The 20,884-nt window shown below is 38.0% G+C and overlaps 1 protein-coding gene and 2 pseudogenes across 1 annotated transcript in view; all 3 read left to right on the top strand.

Moving 5' to 3' along the window:
• LOC123933608 (phospholipid-transporting ATPase ABCA3-like) overlaps positions 1–20,884 on the top strand; it is a 138,512-nt gene that overhangs the window by 52,249 nt on the left and 65,379 nt on the right. Inside the window, 5 exon segments of the mRNA XM_045992948.1 lie at positions 3,094–3,248; positions 5,310–5,427; positions 5,430–5,461; positions 5,762–5,972; positions 9,836–9,986. Of these exon segments, the coding sequence (XP_045848904.1) occupies positions 3,094–3,248; positions 5,310–5,427; positions 5,430–5,461; positions 5,762–5,972; positions 9,836–9,986 (667 nt within the window).
• Positions 10,131–10,939, top strand: LOC123934131 (annotated as a pseudogene).
• Positions 18,924–20,210, top strand: LOC123933854 (annotated as a pseudogene).

Raw genomic sequence — 20,884 nt, 5'->3', positions numbered from 1 at the left:
CTTGTAAGTTAAAGATTTTTTTTTCCCTTGCGACTTTTAGGACTTTTTCCCCCTTATTTGTTTTTTTACAAATTTTACCACAATGTGTCTTCATGTCGGCTTATTTTTGTTGATTTTGATTGGAGTTCTCTGTGCCTCCTGGATTTGGATATTTCTTGCCCCAGATTGGGGAAGTTTTCAGTTTTATTTATTTATTTATTTATTTATTATTTATTTATTTGACAGACAGAGATCACAAGCAGGGAGAGAGGCAGGCAGAGAGAGAGAGAGGAGGAAGCAGGCTCTCTGCTTGGCAGGGCTCGATCCCAGGACCCTGGGATCATGACCTGAGCAAAAGGCAGAGGCTTTAACCCACTGAGCCACCCGGGTGCCCCGGGAAGTTTTCAGTTTTAATGTGCTTTTCCCCCCTCTCTTTTCTTCAGGGACTCTTGTGATATGAATGTTATTACACTTTACAGAATTGCTGAATTCCCTAAGTATATATTCACGACCCAGTATTTTTCTTTCCCTCTTCTTTTCAGAATCATTATATTCCATAATTTTATCTTCTTTTTTTTTAAGATTTTATTTATTTATTTGACAGACACAGATCACAGGTAGGCAGGGAGGCCGGCAGAGAGAGAGGAAGGGAAGCAGGCTCCCCACTGAGCAGAGAGCCTGATGTGGGGCTCAATCCCAGAACCCTGGGATCATGACCTGAGACAAAGAGGCCCCAACCCACTGAGCCACCCAGGCACTCTCATAATTTTATCTTCTTATCACTTATTCATTCCTCTGCTTCTTGCATTCTTGTGGTCATTACATCCAGTTGGTTTTAAATTTCAGTTATAGCAGTTTTTATTTTGGGCTGACTAGTTTTAGGTCTTTTATCTCTGCCATAATGGACTGCCTAGGTCTTCTGTGCTTTTCTTAGGCCCAGCTAGTATCCTTATGCTTGTTTTTATATTCTTGATCAGGCATATTACTCCTGTCTATTTTGATTATATCCCTGGCTGTGACATTTTCTTTTTCTTTATTTTGGGATGAGTTCCTTCACCTTGGCATTTTGTCTAGGTCTCCGTCTTCTTCTGTATGTTAGGTAAGCCTATTGTATTTTCTGCTCCTGAGAGTAATGGTTCTGAGATGTCATATATTGTCTAGGGCCTGAGGGTCACATATTGTCTAAGATGCTTCAGGAAGTGTTTCTGGTGTATGTTGTGTGGACTCTACTGCTGTGTTTTGTCTGTGTTAACTGTTCATAGCCTCAGTCATCTTACCCCACTTTATTGTATCAGAGAGTACCTCTATAATTTTCTTGAAATGGATGTGTTAGTGACATTGTGTCAAAATATTGTTACTGTTCCTCTTTCAGACACCATGCATTGAAGTGTGGTAACTCTTTTTATTGTGCATGCTTCTCACATACCTCTAGACAAAATAATGGCAGAAGTCAGATATACAAAGTTAGAGGTATTCCAACCCAGTCCCTGCCCCATCTTATGTTAGTACCGTTAATAATGATACTTTGTTAAAAACGAAAAATCTGGGACAAATGTTAAATGGGTTAGAAGACCTAACAACAAGAGTAAAGGAGGACATTCAATTACCCTAAATGTAATGGACAATCGTGAATACCTTTTTTCTTTTCAGAGTGTTTTAAAAAATTTTTAGATTATTATTTATTTTTTTAGAACATTGTGGGGGAGGGGCAGAGGGAGAAAGAGAATCTCAACGAATTACATGCTGGGTGCAGAGCCCCACAAAGGGCTTAGCCTCACAATCCCGAGATCATGACCTGGGCTGAAATCAAGAGTTGGATGTTTAATTGACATAGCCACCCAGGTCCCCCTCAGAGTGTACTTTTTAAAGTGGAATTATTTTTTTTCAGATCTATTTTATTTATTTTAGAGAGAGAGCATGTGTTGGGAGGAAGAGAGAAACACAAGCAGACTCCATGCTGAGCAGGAAGCCTAGCACAGGGCTCGATCCCATGACCCTGAGATCAGATCTGAGCCAAAACCAAGAGTCCAGCACTCAACCACTTTAAACGCCCCTTAAAGTGGAATTATTGAGCCCTTCAACGGATGGATGGATAAGGAAGATGTGTCCATATACATGATGGAGTATTATGCCTCCATCAGAAAGGATGAATACCCAACTTTTGTAGCAACATGGATGGGACTGGAAGAGATTATGCTGAGTGAAATAAGTCAAGCAGAGAGAGTCAAGTATCATATGGTTTCACTTATTTGTGGAGCATAACAAATAACATGGAGGACATGGGGAGATGGAGAGGAGAGGGAGTTGAGGGAAATTGGAAGGGGAGATGAACCATGAGAGACTATGGACTCTGAAAAATAACCTGAGGGTTTTGAAGGGGCGGGGGGTGGGAGGTTGGGGAACTAGGTGGGTAATAGGGACGGCACATATTGCATGGAGCACTGGGTGTGGTGCAAAAACAATGAATACTGTTACGCTGAAAAGAAATTTTAAAAAGGTGAAAAAAATATTAAAAAAAATATAAAAAATAAATAAATAGTGGAATTATTGAGTTGTGGAACTTAAGGAGTTTTCTAACTATATTTAGTATATTATCAACTGTTTCACCAGAAAACTGGCCCAGTTGCCATCTATGCATAAATGTTATACAAATATTTTTAGACTATTACATGTGATTATGTTTTATCTTCCAACAAAATTTTAACTTCTAGAGGGTAAGGGGTCTACGTTCTGAATTTTTCATTAAAAAAAAATCAACCACAGTTTCATAATGCCATGCTCAGATCATAATGTGGCTCACATATGTTGTCAAATGGCAGACAGCAGTACTAGAATATTGGAACAGCAAATTCTTCAAAGCATTTTATATTATTCAAATAATATTATTTTATACTTATTGAAAATTAGAATATATAGGTAAGCAAAAAATAAAGGAAAAATTATTTCTTTCCCCGTCACCATGGCATTTATATTTACCAGACTGTTTCTTCTGTAGAAGACTCTGATAACTTTTTTTAGTAATCCTTAAGTAGACTGAAGTTTAGGTGCTAATGAACAGTTGTCAGGTTCTCTCACAGAAGCTAAGCTTCTGTGATGTCTTCTGCTTAATTCCAGGTTTGATTCTTCCTTCAAGTGGAAAGGTGTATATTAGTGGATATGATATCTCAAAAGACATGGTTCACGTCAGGAATGACTTGGGCTTTTGCCCCCAGAATGACATATTGTTTTCAGAATTGACAGTATCAGAACATCTCTATTTCTACTGTGTGGTGAGTCAGAGTGATGTTCTTTTCCTCCACTCTTCATATGCTTCAGGCAGTGTGACCAAGGATCAACATCCTTACCATAATATAGTGGAAGGTTTTTTGGCATTGTTCTTTTACCATAAAGGAAAGCAAAAGGAAAAAGAATTGTCTTATATATAGATAACTGTGTAAGAGAAGTTCTGATATAAGAATTTTTTGAAGAATAAAGTTGGATTTTAATGTCATTCCGATCAAAATTCCACTGGTATTTTTCAAAGAGCTGGAGCAAATAATCCTAAAATTTGTATGGAATCAGAGGAGACCCCGAATTGCTAAGGAAATGTTGAAAAACAAAAACAAAACTGGCGGCATCACGTTACCCCGATTTCAAGCTTTACTACAAAGCTGTGATCACCAAGACAGCGTGGTACTGGCATAAAAACAGACACATAGACCAGTGGAACAGAGTGGAGAGCCCAGATATGGACCCTCAACTCTATGGTGAAATAATCTTCGACAAAACAGGAAAAAATATTCAATGGAAAAAAGACAGTCTCTTCAATAAATGGTGCTGGGAAAACTGGACAGCGATATGTAGAAGAATGAAACTCGACCATTCTCTTACACCGTACACAAAGATAAACTCGAAATGGATAAAAGACCTCAACGTGAGACAGGAATCTATCAGAATCCTAGAGGAGAACATAGGCAGCAACCTCTTCGATATCAGCCACAGCAACTTCTTTCAAGATATGTCTCCAAAGGCCAAGGAAACAAAAGCAAAAATGAACTTTTGGGACTTCATCAAGATCAAAAGCTTCTGCACAGCAAAGGAAACAGTCAACAAAACAAAGAGGCAACCCACGGAATGGGAGAAGATATTTGCAAATGACAGTACACACAAAAGGTTGATATCCAGGATCTATAAAGAACTTCTCAAACTCAACACACACAAAACAGATAATCATATCAAAAAATGGGCAGAAGATATGAACAGACACTTCTCCAACGAAGACATACAAATGGCTATCAGACACATGAAAAAATGTTCACCATCACTAGCCATCAGGGAGATTCAAATTAAAACAACATTGAGATACCACCTGACACCAGTTAGAACGGCCAAAATTAGCAAGACAGGAAACAACATGTGTTGGAGAGGATGTGGAGAAAGGGGAACCCTCTTACACTGTTGGTGGGAATGCAAGTTAGTGCAGCCACTTTGGAGAACAGTGTGGAGATTCCTGAAGAAATTAAGAATAGAGCTTCCCTATGACCCTGCAATTGCACTGCTGGGTATTTACCCCAAAGATACAGATGTAGTGAAAAGAAGGGCCATCTGTACCCCAATGTTTATTGCAGCAATGGCCACGGTCGCCAAACTGTGGAAAGAACCAAGATGCCCTTCAATGGATGAATGGATAAAGAAGATGTGGTCCATATACACAATGGAGTATTATGCCTCCATCAGAAAGGATGAATACCCAACTTTTGTAGCAACATGGACGGGACTGGAAGAAATTATGCTGAGCGAAATAAGTCAAGCAGAGAGGGTCAAGTATCATATGGTCTCACTTATTTGTGGAGCATAACAAATAACATGGAGGACATGGGGAGATGGAGAGGAGAGGGAGTTGAGGGAAATTGGAAGGGGAGATGAACTATGAGAGACTATGGACTCTGAAAAACAACCAGAGGGTTTTGAAGGGGTGGTGGGGTGGGAGGTTGAGGAACCAGGTGGTGGGTAATAGGGAGGGCAAGTACTGCATGGAGCACTGGGTGTGATGCCAAAACAATGAACACTGTTATGCTGTAAATAAACAAATAAAAAAAAAATTATGTTCAGTTAGCCAAAAATAAATAAATAAATAAATAAATAAATAAAAAAAACATATAGGAGGCTATCTGAAGAAAAATTGACAAAAGTACTGAACACATAGTCATCATTATATTCATTATGTTGTATTTTGTTTACTCTGTCTATATTTGAAATTTCATGTTATGAATTGTGTAATAAAAATGATTACTGAAAAAAAAAAGAATAAAGTTGGAAGTACCTTGTAATCTCTGGCCCTATCTTTCTAGATAAAAGGAGTACCTCCAGAGATACGTGCCACAGAAGTTAATAATGTGCTGACTTCTTTTGATCTGCTGGAAAAGCATGATGCACTTGCACAGTCACTGAGTGGAGGAATGAAGCGCAAACTATCATTATAGCACTTATAGGAGGCTCCAAGGTAAAGAATGGTTAACTTGAGTCCCTGCTCCACCTTATAAATGAAACTCACCTGACACAAACCTAAAAGCTGATATGAATCTAACTTTCTGAAAGGAACTTCTGAAATGATAATCAGAGGGGGTTCCTATTATTGACCTGGTGGTGTAATGTGATTATGGGTTTTGAGATTACTATTAATTTTGCAGAGTTCTTAATATAATGTAGTTTAAGTTATGTATCTTAAGTATGTGCCCCACAAATAGTAAGTTATCCCATAAGGGACACAGCAGCGATCATGAATTGTTCTTCTGGTCTTCAGGTGGTGATACTTGATGAGCCAACATCTGGCATGGACCCAGTTTCGAGAAGATTCACCTGCAGTGTCCTTCAGCAGTATAGATATGAACGTACCATCTTACTGACCACCCATCACATGGATGAAGCTGATGTCCTGGGTGACGGTATAGCCATCATGGTCAACGGATCCCTTCAGTGTTGTGGCTCTTCAATTTTCCTGAAAAGAACATATGGTCCTCTCTCTGATCATTGTTTTGATGCTAATGGCTTAATAATATATTCTAACATGATTATTACAATTTTTTGTCGCTCTACACAGGTCTTCAAGAGCTTCCTGTGTCCTATTATGTTAGAACTAAACTATTTAAATCAACTCTTTGTAATTTAGACAGTTCCTATCTAGTTGATTACTTCCCATTATTACTTAACAAGTGTATTCTTTTTTTTTTAATTTATTTATTTATTTTTATTTGCTTATTTACAGCATAACAGTGTTCATTGTTTTGGCATCACACCCAGTGCTCCATGCAGTACGTGCCCTCCCTATTACCCACCACCTGGTTCCTCAACGTCCCACCCCACCACCACCACCCCCCCCCCCCGCCGCCCCTTCAAAACCCTCTGGTTGTTTTTCAGAGTCCATAGTCTCTCATGGTTCATCTCCCCTTCCAGTTTCCCTCAACTCCCTCTCTCTCCTCTCCATCTCCCCATGTCCTCCATGTTATTTGTTATGCTCCACAAATAAGTGAGACCATATGATACTTGACTCTCTCTGCTTGACTTATTTCGCTCAGCATAATTTCTTCCAGTCCCGTCCATGTTGCTACAAAAGTTGGGTATTCGTCCTTTCTGATGGAGGCATAATACTCCATTGTGTATATGGACCACATCTTCCTTATCCATTCATCCATTGAAGGGCATCTTGGTTCTTTCCACATTTTGGCGACCGTGGCCATTGCTGCAATAAACATTGGGGTACAGATGGCCCTTCTTTTCACTACATCTGTATCTTTGGGGTAAATACCCAGCAGTGCAATTGCAGGGTCATAGGGAAGCTCTATTCTTAATTTCTTCAGGAATCTCCACACTGTTCTCCAAAGTGGCTGCACTAACTTGCATTCCCACCAACAGTGTAAGAGGGTTCCCCTTTCTCCACATCCTCTCCAGCACACGTTGTTTCCTGTCTTGCTAATTTTGGCCATTCTAACTGGTGTCAGGTGGTATCTCAATGTTGTTTTAATTTGAATCTCCCTGATGGCTAGTGATGATGAACATTTTTTCATGTGTCTGATAGCCATTTGTATGTCTTCGTTGGAGAAGTGTCTGTTCATATCTTCTGCCCATTTTTGATATGATTATCTGTTTTGTGTATGTTGAGTTTGAGAAGTTCTTTATAGATCCTGGATATCAACCTTTTGTGTGTGCTGTCATTTGCAAATATCTTCTCCCATTCCGTGGGTTGCCTCTTTGTTTTGTTGACTGTTTCCTTTGCTGTGCAGAAGCTTTTGATCTTGATGAAGTCCCAAAAGTTCATTTTTGCTTTTGTTTCCTTGGCCTTTGGAGACATATCTTGAAAGAAGTTGCTGTGGCTGATATCGAAGAAGTTACTGCCTATGTTCTCCTCTAGGATTCTGATAGATTCCTGTCTCACGTTGAGGTCTTTTATCCATTTCGAGTTTATCTTTGTGTACGGTGTAAGAGAATGGTCGAGTTTCATTCTTCTACATATCGCTGTCCAGTTTTCCCAGCACCATTTATTGAAGAGACTGTCTTTTTTCCATTGAATATTTTTTCCTGTTTTGTCGAAGATTATTTCACCATAGAGTTGAGGGTCCATATCTGGGCTCTCCACTCTGTTCCACTGGTCTATGTGTCTGTTTTTATGCCAGTACCACGCTGTCTTGGTGATCACAGCTTTGTAGTAAAGCTTGAAATCGGGTAACGTGATGCCGCCAGTTTTGTTTTTGTTTTTCAACATTTCCTTAGCAATTCGGGGTCTCTTCTGACTCCATACAAATTTTAGGATTATTTGCTCCAGCTCTTTGAAAAATATCGGTGGAATTTTGATCGGAATGGCATTAAAAGTATAGATTGCTCTAGGCAGTATAGACATTTTAACAATGTTTATTCTTCCAATCCAAGAGCATGGAACAGTCTTCCATCTTTTTGTGTCTTCTTCAATTTCTTTCATGAGTGTTCTGTAGTTCCTCAAGTACGGTCCTTTACTTCTTTGGTTAAGTTTATGCCCAGGTATCTTATGGTTCTTGGTGCTATAGTAAATGGAATCGATTCTCTAATTTCCCTTTCTGTATTTTCATTTAACAAGTGTATTCTAACTTGGAAAATATTCTTTTTTGACCCCACAAAGGTCATGTTTATTTCTTTCATATAGCTTCTTCTGATGTGTTAATTTGTTGCAGGGGTAAAGTAATACTTCTGAGGGATTTGGTACATAGATTCACAGCTTGGAGAGGAAAAAATCAGTGACTAGATATTTCTTACCCTTTCCAATCAAATCAATATCAAACTCCCAGTGTAATGAGTTAAATACTTTCAAGTTTATTTTCATGAATATTCCCGAGATGTGGCAGTTGATCAATAAGAATTTACTGAACAGAAAATGACTGAACAATGGAATAAAATTGTCTTGACTTTGATAAATATACAGTCTGGTTAGTCAGTGAAACTAGTAAAATTAAAATGAACAATATAAAAACCTATATAACTTGTTCTGAAATTACATGGCTCAAAGCAGTGAGTGCTTCAAAATTGGGAGGAAACAAATTAATGAGAATAGTTAAACATGGTGTTCCATTAATCATAAATTCAGTATTTGAATTCATTCATCCAACTCACATATATTATAGGTAAGTTATTATATTCATATTTACACACATTATCTCATCTAATCTTTATGAAATCACCATTTTTATGAAGCAGAACACTGGAGCTTTTATTAGGTAATGTATTCAAACCATGTGAGTAAGTGGACCTGTGGGTCCCTCTGGCACCAAGACCCATGCTTTGTACTCTCATATGCTACCACTTCCCCGTGAAAGAGGATGTTGGGTTTAAATAGTCAATTTGGTGAATGTCAGAAAGAGAGGGACTCATATTGTTGAATGCTTTTGTACTAACAGACAAGGATATAGAAATTGATGTCCCCATAGTAGGTTAGTTATAGACACAAAACTGTTACTCAAGTATATTGATTATCCATAGAATGTCTTTAGTTGCAGGCTTTATAAAGGCAATGGAGAAAAGAACATGATTTTTAAGGAAGTTGGATAAGTAAATGAAAGCAAGTGACTATATTACCCCTAGAACAATGAGTAAGTCAGCCTGGATCTTAAGGTTTTTTTGGGAGGATCAATAAGAAATTAAGTGTGATGGTCAGGGATAGAAAACAGAAGGACATTGAAAAAAACAAGAGTGGTTTTCATTAGATGTACACATGTATATATAAGAAGTTAGAAATAGTGACTTCAAATCTCCATTCTAGGATTTAACAGTAAGCCACCTTAATGTGATGAATGATAAAATAGTAACAGCAACAAGACCAGAAAGATGAATATGTGTGTATACCTGTACACACACGTGTGCACAAACATGCACATGAACATGAGCGTGTGTATAAAATCCTGAATGTATCAGGCAGACTTGGTGTTAGAAGTCCATATAGCCTGTTTTCATATGACAAAGTGAAGACTTCCTAGTACAGTAAGGTAAAATTTTACAGTTTTGTTCATTAACGTGAATGACATGTGTCTGAAACTTTGACATGTGTCTGAAAAGTGGTGAGTAAGCACTAAGTATTTATAGAATGATGGAAGGAAGAAAAGCCAAATAAAAAAGATATATAACAATAAAACTTCGACAAGTTTAAATTGTGGTCAGAGTAAAAAACCTATATACCCAAAGGTTAAAAAGTCAGGGACTGACTAAGAGGAATGGGTTGAAGGTAATTTGAAATCCATTTCCTCTTTAAAAGTGATAGTTTTAACAGGCAAGAGCCTGTTTTTTTTTGGGGGGGGGGGGATGTTTAATTTGGAAGGTTACCTTTTTTAAATTTTGATTTTTAAATGGTTGTTTTCAGGTGTGGGATACCACATAATTATGGTGAAGGAACCTCATTGTAATGTTGAAGAAATTATTGAAGTGATCGATCAACATATACCTGAGGCCAGATTGGAGAGCAATGTTGCAGCTGAATTATCATTTATCTTACCCAAACAGTACACACACAGGTACGAATCCAGAAAATCTCAGATAAGTGATTTTGGGTTACTAGAAATAACTCTTGCTTTTCCCGATTTTCTTGGGCTTGGCAAGCAGATTATTTCTCATTGCCACTTGACAAGTAATAGTCAATTTACTTTCCAGGGCACCCAATGAGAGAGCCTGTTACTAGTTTCCGGCTTCAGTGGGCCTTGAAGCCCCAGAAATTTCAGCACAGTGAGCTCTGTTGGGGCAGGGTATGAATTGTCAGCCTCTACATTCTGTCCTGATGGGGAGTTTTTCAAGTTATATATGCTGTGAAGGCTGTGAAAATAGTAGTATAGCTATTGGAATCAGATGTAAAGATAGTGTTGTCTTCGGGGTAGAAAAGCTAGTCCTTTCTCTGCTATACAAAGAGGGTTCCAACGAATGACTTTTTTTTTTTTTTAAGATTTTATTTATTATTTTTTGTCAGAGAGAGAGAGAGCGAGAGCTAGCACAGGCAGACAGAGTGGCAGGCAGAGACAGACAGAGAAGCAGACTCCCTGCCGAGCACGGAGCCTGATGTGGGACTCGATCCGAGGACGCTGGGATCATGACCTGAGCCGAAGGCAGCTGCTTAACCAACTGAGCCACTAAGGCGTCCCCCAACGAATGACTTTTTAATCTTGGTCAGCTTTTGGAATGATACTGGCAGGTTTGTCTGCAGATACTCATTCCTTAGCAGACATTGCAAGATAAGAAGCTTCCAACTTTAGATCTAATTTTGGCTATAACTTTCCATTACAGTGTCTTGCAGATAGAGTGGCTATGTATATACATGCATATACACTGTACAGTGCTGTTAGACCTTTTGGTTCTGGCTTCATGTTAGGGTCTTACAGTGTGAATGATGGTGCACAGCTCTACATCAGGAGTTTCATATGGAAATTGGGACTGTGCCATTGCCAAAGCCAGGCAAACAACCAAAGACAGAAACTAAGGGAAGAGGAAACTTATCATAAACTTCCAGGACCAGGCCAACTTCATCTTCTTGCAAGATGTAATTACTAGCTTCATATTCCTTTAAAGCAAGCTTGTTGGCATTCTCAAAAGAAAAGTGAGGGGGAACTTCTTCAACTGGATAAGGAGTATCTACAAAAAGCCTGTAGCTAACACATCATGCTCAATGGCGAGAAACTTGAAGCTTTCCCATTAATAGCAGGAACAAAGCAAGGAAGTCCTCTCTCACCACAGCTCTCAACATCGTGCTGAAAGTCCTAGATAATGTAATAAGAAAAGACAAGGGAATGTATGTAGATTGGGAAAGAAGAAATAAAACTGCCTTTGTTTACAGATGACATGATCATCTTATACAAAATGTCTGAAAGAATTGACCAAAAAACCTCCCCAAACTTCTGGAATTAATAAGTGATTAAAGCAAAGATTCAGTACAGAAAGTTAATATGCAAAAGTAAGTCACTTTCCTATATATATTAGCAATGAATAAGTGTAATTTGAAATTTTAAACACACTAATAAATTTAGCACCTCCAAAAATGAAATGCTTAGGTATAAGTCTAGCAAACATATGCAAGTTCTATATGAGGAAAACTATCAAACTTGGATGAATGAAATAAAAAAACTAAAAAACAAGATATTTTATGTTTATGTATAGAGAGACAATATTGTCAGATGTGTTTTTCCCAACTCGCTCTATAATTCAGTGCAGTCCTTTTTTTTTTTTTTTTTTTAAGTATGCTCCATGCCCAGCGTGGAGCTCAAACTCACAACCCTAAAATCAAATTCTGAGCTGAGATCAAGAGTCAGACCCTCAACTGACTGAGCCACACAGACACTCCTTGATTCAATGCAATCTTAATCAAAATCTCAATAAATTATTTGATATCAACAAATTGATTCTAAAGTTTATGGAGAGGTAAAAGGCAGGCAACACAGTATTGAAGGAGAACAGCTGGAGGACTGACACTAACCAGTTTCAAGACTTGTTATAAATCTGCCATAATCATGACAGCATGATATTAGTGAAAGAATAGAAAAGTAGATCAGTGGAACAGAAGCAACATGTCCAGAAATAGACCAACATCCGTATAGGCAACTGATCTTTGTCAAATAAGCAAAGGCAATGCAGTGGAAAAAAGACAGTCTCTTCAACAAATGGTACTAGAACCACTGGACATCCATATGCAAAAAAATTAATAAGACACATATCTTATACCCTTCACAAAAGTAACTCAAAATGGATCGTAGGTCTAAATGTAAAATGAAAACCTATAAAACTGCTAGAAGTTGGGGCGCCTGAGTGTCTCAGTTGGTTAAACCACTGCCTTCGGCTCAGGTCATGATCCTGGAGTCCCAGGATCAAGTCCCACATTGGGCTCTCAGCTCCACAGGGAGTCTGCTTCTCCCTCTGACCTTCTCCCCTCTCATGCTCTCTCTCTCTCTCTCTCTCTCTCTCTCTCTCAAATAGATAAAATAAAAACTGCTGGAGATCTAGTAGAAAACCTAGATGCCCTTTGGTATGGCAATGAGTTTTTAGATACAACACCAGCAGCATGATCTCTGAAAGAAATCATTGAAAAGCTGGGCTTTATTAAAATGAAAAATTGCTCTGTGATGGGCAATATCCAGAGAATTAGGAATCAAGCCACAGATTGGGAGAAGTATTTGTAGAAGACACATGTGATAAAGGACTGTTATCCAAAATATTCAAAGAACTCTTAGAACACATTAATAAGATGACATACAACTCAATTTAAAAATGGGCACGTATTGCATGGAGCACTGGGTGTAGTGCAAAAACAATGAATACTGTTATGCTGAAAAGAAATTAAAAAAAAGGGCCAAAAACTTTTTAAAAGACTTACTTAATTGTTTTAGAGAGAGAGAAAAAGAGTATGTGAGGGGGAAGGGCAGAGGCAGAGGTAGACAGAGAAACCCGAGCCAACTATGCACTGAGTGCAGAGCCCAACATGGGGCTCAGTCTCATGACCCATGAGATAACAACTTGAGCCAAAACCAAAAGTCTGATGCTTAACTGACTGAGCCACTCATGCACTCCTAAAAATGAGCCAAAGACTTTAACAGACACCTCACCAAAGAAGACATCTGAATGTCAGATAAACATACGAAAAGATGCTTACCTCGTATCAGGTAAATACAAATTAAAACAATAATTAGATACCACCACACACTGATTAGGATGACTGAAATCTGGAGCACTGACAGCACCAAATACTGACGAGGCTGTGGATTCGACAAGGACTCTCATTCATTGCTTCGCAGAATGTAAAATGGCACAACCACTTTGGAAGACAATTTAGTGGTTTCCTACAAAACTAAACATGCTTTTGCCATTTGATTCAGCAATCACATGCCTTGGTGTATATCCAAAGTAGTTAAAAACTTACATACACACAAAAACCTACACATAGATACTTATAGCAACTTTATTCATAATTGCCAATACTTGGGAAGCAAGCAAGATGTCCTCAGTAAGTGAATGGATGAACTGTGGTTCATCCTGACAATGAAATATTACTCAGCATTTCACAGAAATGAGGTATCAAACTGTGAGGAGACATGGGGACCTTAAATGCATATTATTAAGTGGAAGAAGCCAATCTGAAAAGGCTACACACCAGATGATTTCAACTCTCAACATTCTGGAAAAGGTAAACCTGTGGAGACAATGAAAAGATCAGTGGTTGCCAAGGGTGTAGGTGGATGAGATAAGTAGGCACAGATATTTAGGGCAGTGAAAATACTCTGTAATAATACTCTGTAATGTACAAACTTTTGAATATATAGCACAAAGAGTAAACCTTTGAATAAACTGTGGATATTAGGTGAGTATGATAGTCAAAGAAAGCTCATTTTTGGTGAAAAAAAAATGTGACATTCTGGTGAGTGATAGTGGTAGTGGGGGTGGCTATGTTTGTTGGAGCAGGGTTATATAGGAAATCTCTGTACCTTTCTTTCAATTTTATTGTAAACCTAAAACTATTTTAAAAATAAAGTATTAAAAAAGACTCAAGAAAAAATAAAAATCTGATTAGATCTCTAGCAAGTAGAGATTGAATTAGGAATCAGAATCTTTCATAGTGAAAAGACAAGGGTCAGGTGGCTTCAGTGGTGAGTTCTACCAGATGTTTAAGCAAAGATGAATACAGTCTTTTGCAAACTTCATAATAGAAGAGGGAACTAGTTCCATTTTATGAGGCCAGTATAACCATATAATAAAACTAGAAAAATAAAACTATAGAAAATCACTTCTAGAATATTGAGGCAAAAACAAAACAAAAACAAAAACAATTCAACCCAAACACAAAATACTAGCAAAACCAATCCACAGGCATTTAAAAAGGATTATATACTTCGACCTAGTCAGATTTGTCTCAGGAGTACAAGGTTGGTACACATGCAAAAATTATCAATGTAAAATACCATATTAATAGAATAAAGAACAAACTTTAGAAAAATTACATGATTATCTCAAAAAATGAAGTACCTTTGACACAATCCATAGCCATTCATGATTAAAAAAAAAAAAAACCCTCAACAAATTAGGAATAGAAAGCAAGTTTCTCAGCTTGTTAACAGGCATCTGTGAAAAACCCACAACTAGCATCATATTTAGTGGTGAAAGGATAAAAGCTTTCCCTGTAAGATAAAGAACAAACTGAGACATCTTTTGCTATTTGTATTAAACCTTGTCCCAGCAGGCAACTAGAGAAGAAAGATAAGTAAAAGGAATCCAAATCAGAAAGAGGAATGAAACTATCTATATTCATAGATAACATGTTCTTATATAGGGAAAATTATAAAGAACCAACTTTAAAAATGTATTAGGACTAATAAACTATCTCAGTGAAGTTGCAAGGTATAATATTAAAATATTATTTATATTCTCTATATACTAGCAGTGAGCAGTCCAAAAATGAAATTAAGAAAATAATTCCATGTACAGTACCATAGAAACAATAAAATAGCAAAAATTTAACAAAAGAACTGTGTGACATACAACTTTTTGAAAACTATAAAAAAATCTTTGAAAGAAGTTAAAGAAGACCCAAGGAAATGGAATGACGTCCTGTATTCATGGATTGATACTAAGATGGCAGGATTCCCTACATAATCAACATGATGCCTATAAAAAATTCCAACTGTTTCAAGATACAATCTAGGATTCTAACTGTATTTAGTTATCATGTTTCCTTATTCTTCTACATTCTTTGACAGTTGTTCTTTCTTTTTTTTCATGACCTTGGCATTTTTTTTAACATCTTAATTTTATTTTATTTTTTTCAGTGTTCCAAGATACATTGTTTATGCACCACACCCAGTGCTCCATGCAATACGTGCCCTCCTTAATACCCACCACCAGGCTCACCCATCCCCCACCCAAAACCCTCTGTTTCTCAGAGTCCACAGTCTCTCATTCATGGTTCATCTCCCCCTTCTGTTTCCCCGATTCACTTTTCCTTTCCTTCTCCTAATGTCCTCCATGTTGTTCTTATGCTCCATAAGTGAAACCATATGATAATTGACTTTCTCTGCTTGACTTAATGAACCACTGTTAATTTCTTATTTTAGTAGGTGAACTATGTTAATATTAGAGAAATCTGGATGAAGGGTTTACAGGAATTTTCCTTAATATCTTCACAACTCTTTCGTAAAATTACTCCAAAATAAAAAGTCTTAAAAAAATAAAAAATTCCAACTGCCCTTTTTTTTTTTTTGCAGAAATTGACAGACTGATCCTAAAATTAATATGGAATGGAAGGGTTGCTAAATAACCAAACAATCTTGACAAAGAGGAAAGTTTGAGGATTCATATTTGCTGATTTCAAAACTTACTATGAAATGATAGAAATCAAAATATGTGGTACTAGAATAAGGATAGACATGCACAGAAATGAAGTAAATCAGAATTCAAGATAAAAGCTTTACATAAAATTGATTTTCTCAAGCATCCAGAAACAGTTCAGTTGGGGAAATAACAGTCTTTTTAGCAAACGATGCTGGAACATTATTATTATATTTACATGGAAAAGAATAAAGCTGGATCCTTACTCTCACACCATAGACAAAAAATTAGGTTGGGGTGCCTGGGTGTCTCAGTGGGTTAAAGCCTCTGCCTTCGGCTCAGGTCATGATCCCAGGGTCCAGGGATCGAACCCCACATCGGGCTCTCTGCTCTGCAGGGAGCCTGCTTCCTCCCCCCACCCCCCACCTGCCTCTCTGCCTACTTGTGATCTCTGTCTGTCAAATAAATAAATAAAATCTTGTAAAAAATGTCAAATGGAGCAAAGGCCTAATACAAGAATGGAGCTTTTAGGAAAAATATACAGGCATAAATCTTAGTGACCTTGGATTAGGCAATTTTTCTTAGATATGACGTGAAAAAATATAAGCAACCAAGAAATAGAAATAGATTAATTGACTTCATGAAAAATTAAAATGTTTCACCTACAAGTACACTATCAAGAAAGATGCAGCCCAAATAATGGGGAAAAATTGTAAATCACATATATCTGATAAATGACTAGTACACAGAATATGTAAAATATCTTCTCACCTTGCTCTTAAAAGACAAGTCATTTAATTTAGAAATGGGCAAAGAATTTGAATAGATGTTTTTAAAAAAATATAAATGACCAAGATACGTGAGATGATGCTCAATATCATTAGTATTAAAAAAGCAGAAAATAATAACCACAGTGAGATACTGCTGCACATCCAGTAGGATGGGATAATATTTTCTTAAAGAAAATACAAGTTTGAGTTTTGATATGGAGAAGTCAGAACGTTTATACATTGCTGGTAAGCATGTAGAATAGTGTAGCCACTTTGGAAAAGTATTTATGAATTCCTCAAAAAGATTGAGTTACCATTTGATCCAGCAATTCCACATCTCGGTATATACCCGGAAGTTTTGGAAATTTATGTCCACAAAAAAGTTTTTAGTAGCATTATTAGTAATAGTGAAAAAGTAGAAGTTACCCAAATGTCTATTGATTCATGTATGGATAAACAAAATATGGTATATCCATATAATGGAATAAAAAATATTAAAGGAATGAAATGTTATACATGCAACAACTTGGATGAACTTTGAAGTCATTAAGACAAGTGAAGACACAAAAGGCCACATACTGTATAATTCCATTTATATGACATATTCAGAATAGGCAAATCCAAATAGGATTTTTATATGCAATTTTTTTCTTTTCATGATTGCTTGATGTAGACTCACAGTGTTCTTTTTAATCTTAACTGAGATCATGAATCAGAAAATTTCCAAATTTTTAAAATTTATATGGTTCTATATTGTGGAAGGGATACAGGAATGAATAGTAACCATTACTCTGGATGAAGAGAAGAAAGTTGATATGCCTGACATCATATTATTCATTTATTTGTTTATTGTATTGTCTTTTTTTTTTAAGATTTTTTTTTTACTTTTTTAAATTTTTTTTATTTTTTCAGCATAACAGTATTCATTGTTTTTGCACAACACCCAGTGCTCCATGCAAAACGTGCCCTCCCTATTACCCACCACCTGTTCCCCCAGCCTCCCACCCCTGACCCTTCAAAACCCTCAGGTTGTTTTTCAGAGTCCATAGTCTCTTATGGTTCGCCTCCCCTTCCAATTTTTTTTTTTTATATAAACATATAATGTATTTTTATCCCCAGGGGTACAGGTCTGTGAATTGCCAGGTTTACACACTTCACAGCACTCACGATAGCACATACCCTCCCCAATGTCCATAACCCCCTCCCCCTCTCCCAACCCCACCTCCCCCCAGCAACCCCCAGTTTGTTTTGTGAGATTAAGAGTCATTTATGGTTTGTCTCCCTCCCAATCCCATCTTGTTTCATTTATTCTTCTCCTATCGCACTAACCCCCCATGTTGCTTCTCCATGTCCTCATATCAGGGAGATCATATGATAGTTGTCTTTCTCTGATTGACTTATTTCACTAAGCATGGTGCCCTCTAGTTCCATCCACGTCGTCGCAAATGGCAAGATTTCATTTCTTTTGATGGCTGCATAGTATTCCATTGTGTATATATACCACATCTTCTTTATCCATTCATGTGTTGATGGACATCTAGGTTCTTTCCATAGTTTGGCTATTGTAGACATTGCTGCTATAAACATTCGGGTACACGTGCCCCTTCGGATCACTATGTTTGTATCTTTAGGGTAAATACCCAGTAGTGCAATTGCTGGGTCATAGGGTAGTTCTATTTTCAACATTTTGAGGAACCTCCATGCTGTTTTCCAGAGTGGTTGGACCAGCTTGCATTCCCACCAACAGTGGAGGAGGGTTCCCCTTTCTCCGCATCCTCGCCAACATCTGTCATTTCCTGACTTGTTAATTTTAGCCATTCTGACTGGTGTGAGATGGTATCTCATTGTGGTTTTGATTTATTATTTATTTGACAGACAGAGATCACAAGTAGGCAGAGAAGCAGAGAGAGAGGAGGAAGCAGGCTCACTGCCGAGCAGAGAGCCAGATGCGGGACTCCATCCCAGGACCCTGAGATCATGACCTGAGCCGAAGGCAGAGGCTTTACCCACTGAGCCACCCAGGCGCCCCTGTTTATTGTATTGTCTTACACTAAAATGTTATATTAGGGACTTAGTGTTGTTCACTTCTGTGTCTCTTGGACCCAGAACATTTTGTAGCATGTATTTGGCACTACATAAATATTTGATGGAGGGGTAAAATAATCATTAATGAGTCAAAATTATAAAAATTATTTAGGGAAGGGCAAGGTGCTCTTATATTGGAAACATGAGGAAAAGTGAGCGACATGTAAACCAATATTCAAATGATGAATAAAATTTAGGTAGGAGAGGAGGTAGGTTAGAAACAATTTTTGGGAAAAAAATCAGATATAAAGAAGGACAAGTCGGTGTCGGAGCCGCTGCTCCGGATCCAGTCTCATGCGCCGCTGACGCCCGCCCTCCCGACGTGCACTCCCGATTCCTTTTGCTTCTAAGTCCAAAATGGCAACTCTCAAAGATCAGCTGATTCAGAATCTTCTTAAGGAAGAACATGTCCCCCAAAATAAGATTACAGGTGTTGGGGTTGGTGCTGTTGGCATGGCTTGCGCCATCAGTATCTTAATGAAGGACTTGGCAGATGAACTTGCTCTTGTTGATGTCATGGAAGACAAACTGAAGGGAGAGATGATGGATCTCCAGCATGGAAGCCTTTTCTTAGAACACCAAAAATTGTCTCTGGCAAAGACTATAATGTGACTGCAAACTCCAAGCTGGTTATTATCACAGCTGGTGCATGTCAGCAAGAGGGAGAAAGCCTTCTTAATTTGGTCCAGCATAACGTGAACATCTTTAAGTTCATCATTCCCAGTGCCATCAAATACAGCCCAAACTGCAAGTTGCTTGTTGTTTCCAATCCAGTGGATATCTTGACCTCTGTGGCTTGGAAGATAAGTGGCTTTCCCAAAAACCGTGTCATTGGAAGTGGTTGCAATCTGGATTCAGCCCGGTTCCGGTACCTGATGGGAGAAAGGCTGGGAGTTCACCCGTTAAGCTGTCACGGGTGGATCCTCGGGGAGCATGGAGATTCCAGTGTGCCTGTATGGAGTGGAGTAAACATTGCTGGTGTCTCTCTGAAGAATCTGCACCCTGACTTAGGCACTGATGCAGATAAGGAACAGTGGAAAGAGGTTCACAAACAGGTGGTTGACAGTGCTTATGAGGTAATCAAACTGAAAGGCTACACTTCCTGGGCCATTGGACTGTCTGTGGCAGATTTGGCAGAAAGTATAATGAAGAATCTTAGGCAGGTGCATCCAATTTCCACCATGATTAAGGGTCTCTATGGAATAAAAGATGATGTCTTCCTTAGTGTTCCTTGCGTCTTGGGACAGAATGGAATTTCAGATGTTGTGAAGGTGACCCTTGACTCCTGAGGAGGAGGCCCGTTTGAAGAAGAGTGCAGATACACTCTGGGGGATCCAAAAGGAGCTGCAGTTTTAAAGTTTTCTAATGTATCACTTCACTGTCTAGACTACGACAGGGTTTTAGTTGGAGGTTGTGTACTTTGTCCTTATTATCTGATCTGTTACTCAAATAATATCAAAATGGCCTAAGGAAAAAACATCAGTTTCCTAAAGTTCTAAATAGGAATGGTTCAGCAAAGCCTGCAGCTATACCCTAATGCTGGGTGATACCTGCCTTTGTAGTCCTAAATGGGTTCATCTCAGAGGCACCACTGCTGATATTGCGTATGCTGCAGATGCTCTTCCAACCAGATGTGTATTTCCTGTGTGTTCTATGACTTCTGGTTCCTTCACCCAACACCCAACATGCGTAGTCCATCTTTTCCAGTCAGCCACATCCTGGGCTCCAACATATAAATTCATTATTGCATGTATTGTGCATAACTGTTCCAAAGGATCTTACTTCGCGTACCATGTATGTCAGAATATATTGTACATTGCCATATAATGTAAAAAGACCATGCAACCAACTAAGTGTCATACCAACTAAAATACCAAATAAAATTTGAACAGTGACTTTTTTTTTGAAAAAAAAAAAAAAAAAAAAAAAAGGACAAGTCACATTTGAGAGCCTAGACAAAGGCCAGGATGGCTGGAGCATGGAAGGAAAAGTGCACAGACATGACTGTTGTTGAATTGGAATCTTTTTCTGTCCCTTCATTTTAATTTTTTGGCACTCAATTTCTTTTCCTTCCTTCCTCCCCGCCCCCTTCCTTCCTTTTTTTCTTTTGTTTCTTCTCTTCTCTCTTTTCTCTCTCCCTCTCTTTCTTTTTTCCTTCCTTCCTTCCTTCCTTTTTCCACTGCTGAAGAAAATTAATTAGGAAAAAGAAATATTAATTTGAAAATAATCTGTTTTGGTGGTAACTTCTACTCTTCTTCTTCTTA

The sequence above is a fragment of the Meles meles genome, chromosome 21 (genome assembly GCF_922984935.1).
Source record: "Meles meles chromosome 21, mMelMel3.1 paternal haplotype, whole genome shotgun sequence".
Lineage (NCBI taxonomy): Eukaryota > Metazoa > Chordata > Mammalia > Carnivora > Mustelidae > Meles > Meles meles.
The sequence above is the reverse complement of the archived record's forward strand: the minus strand, read 5'-3'. Positions and strand labels throughout refer to the sequence as shown.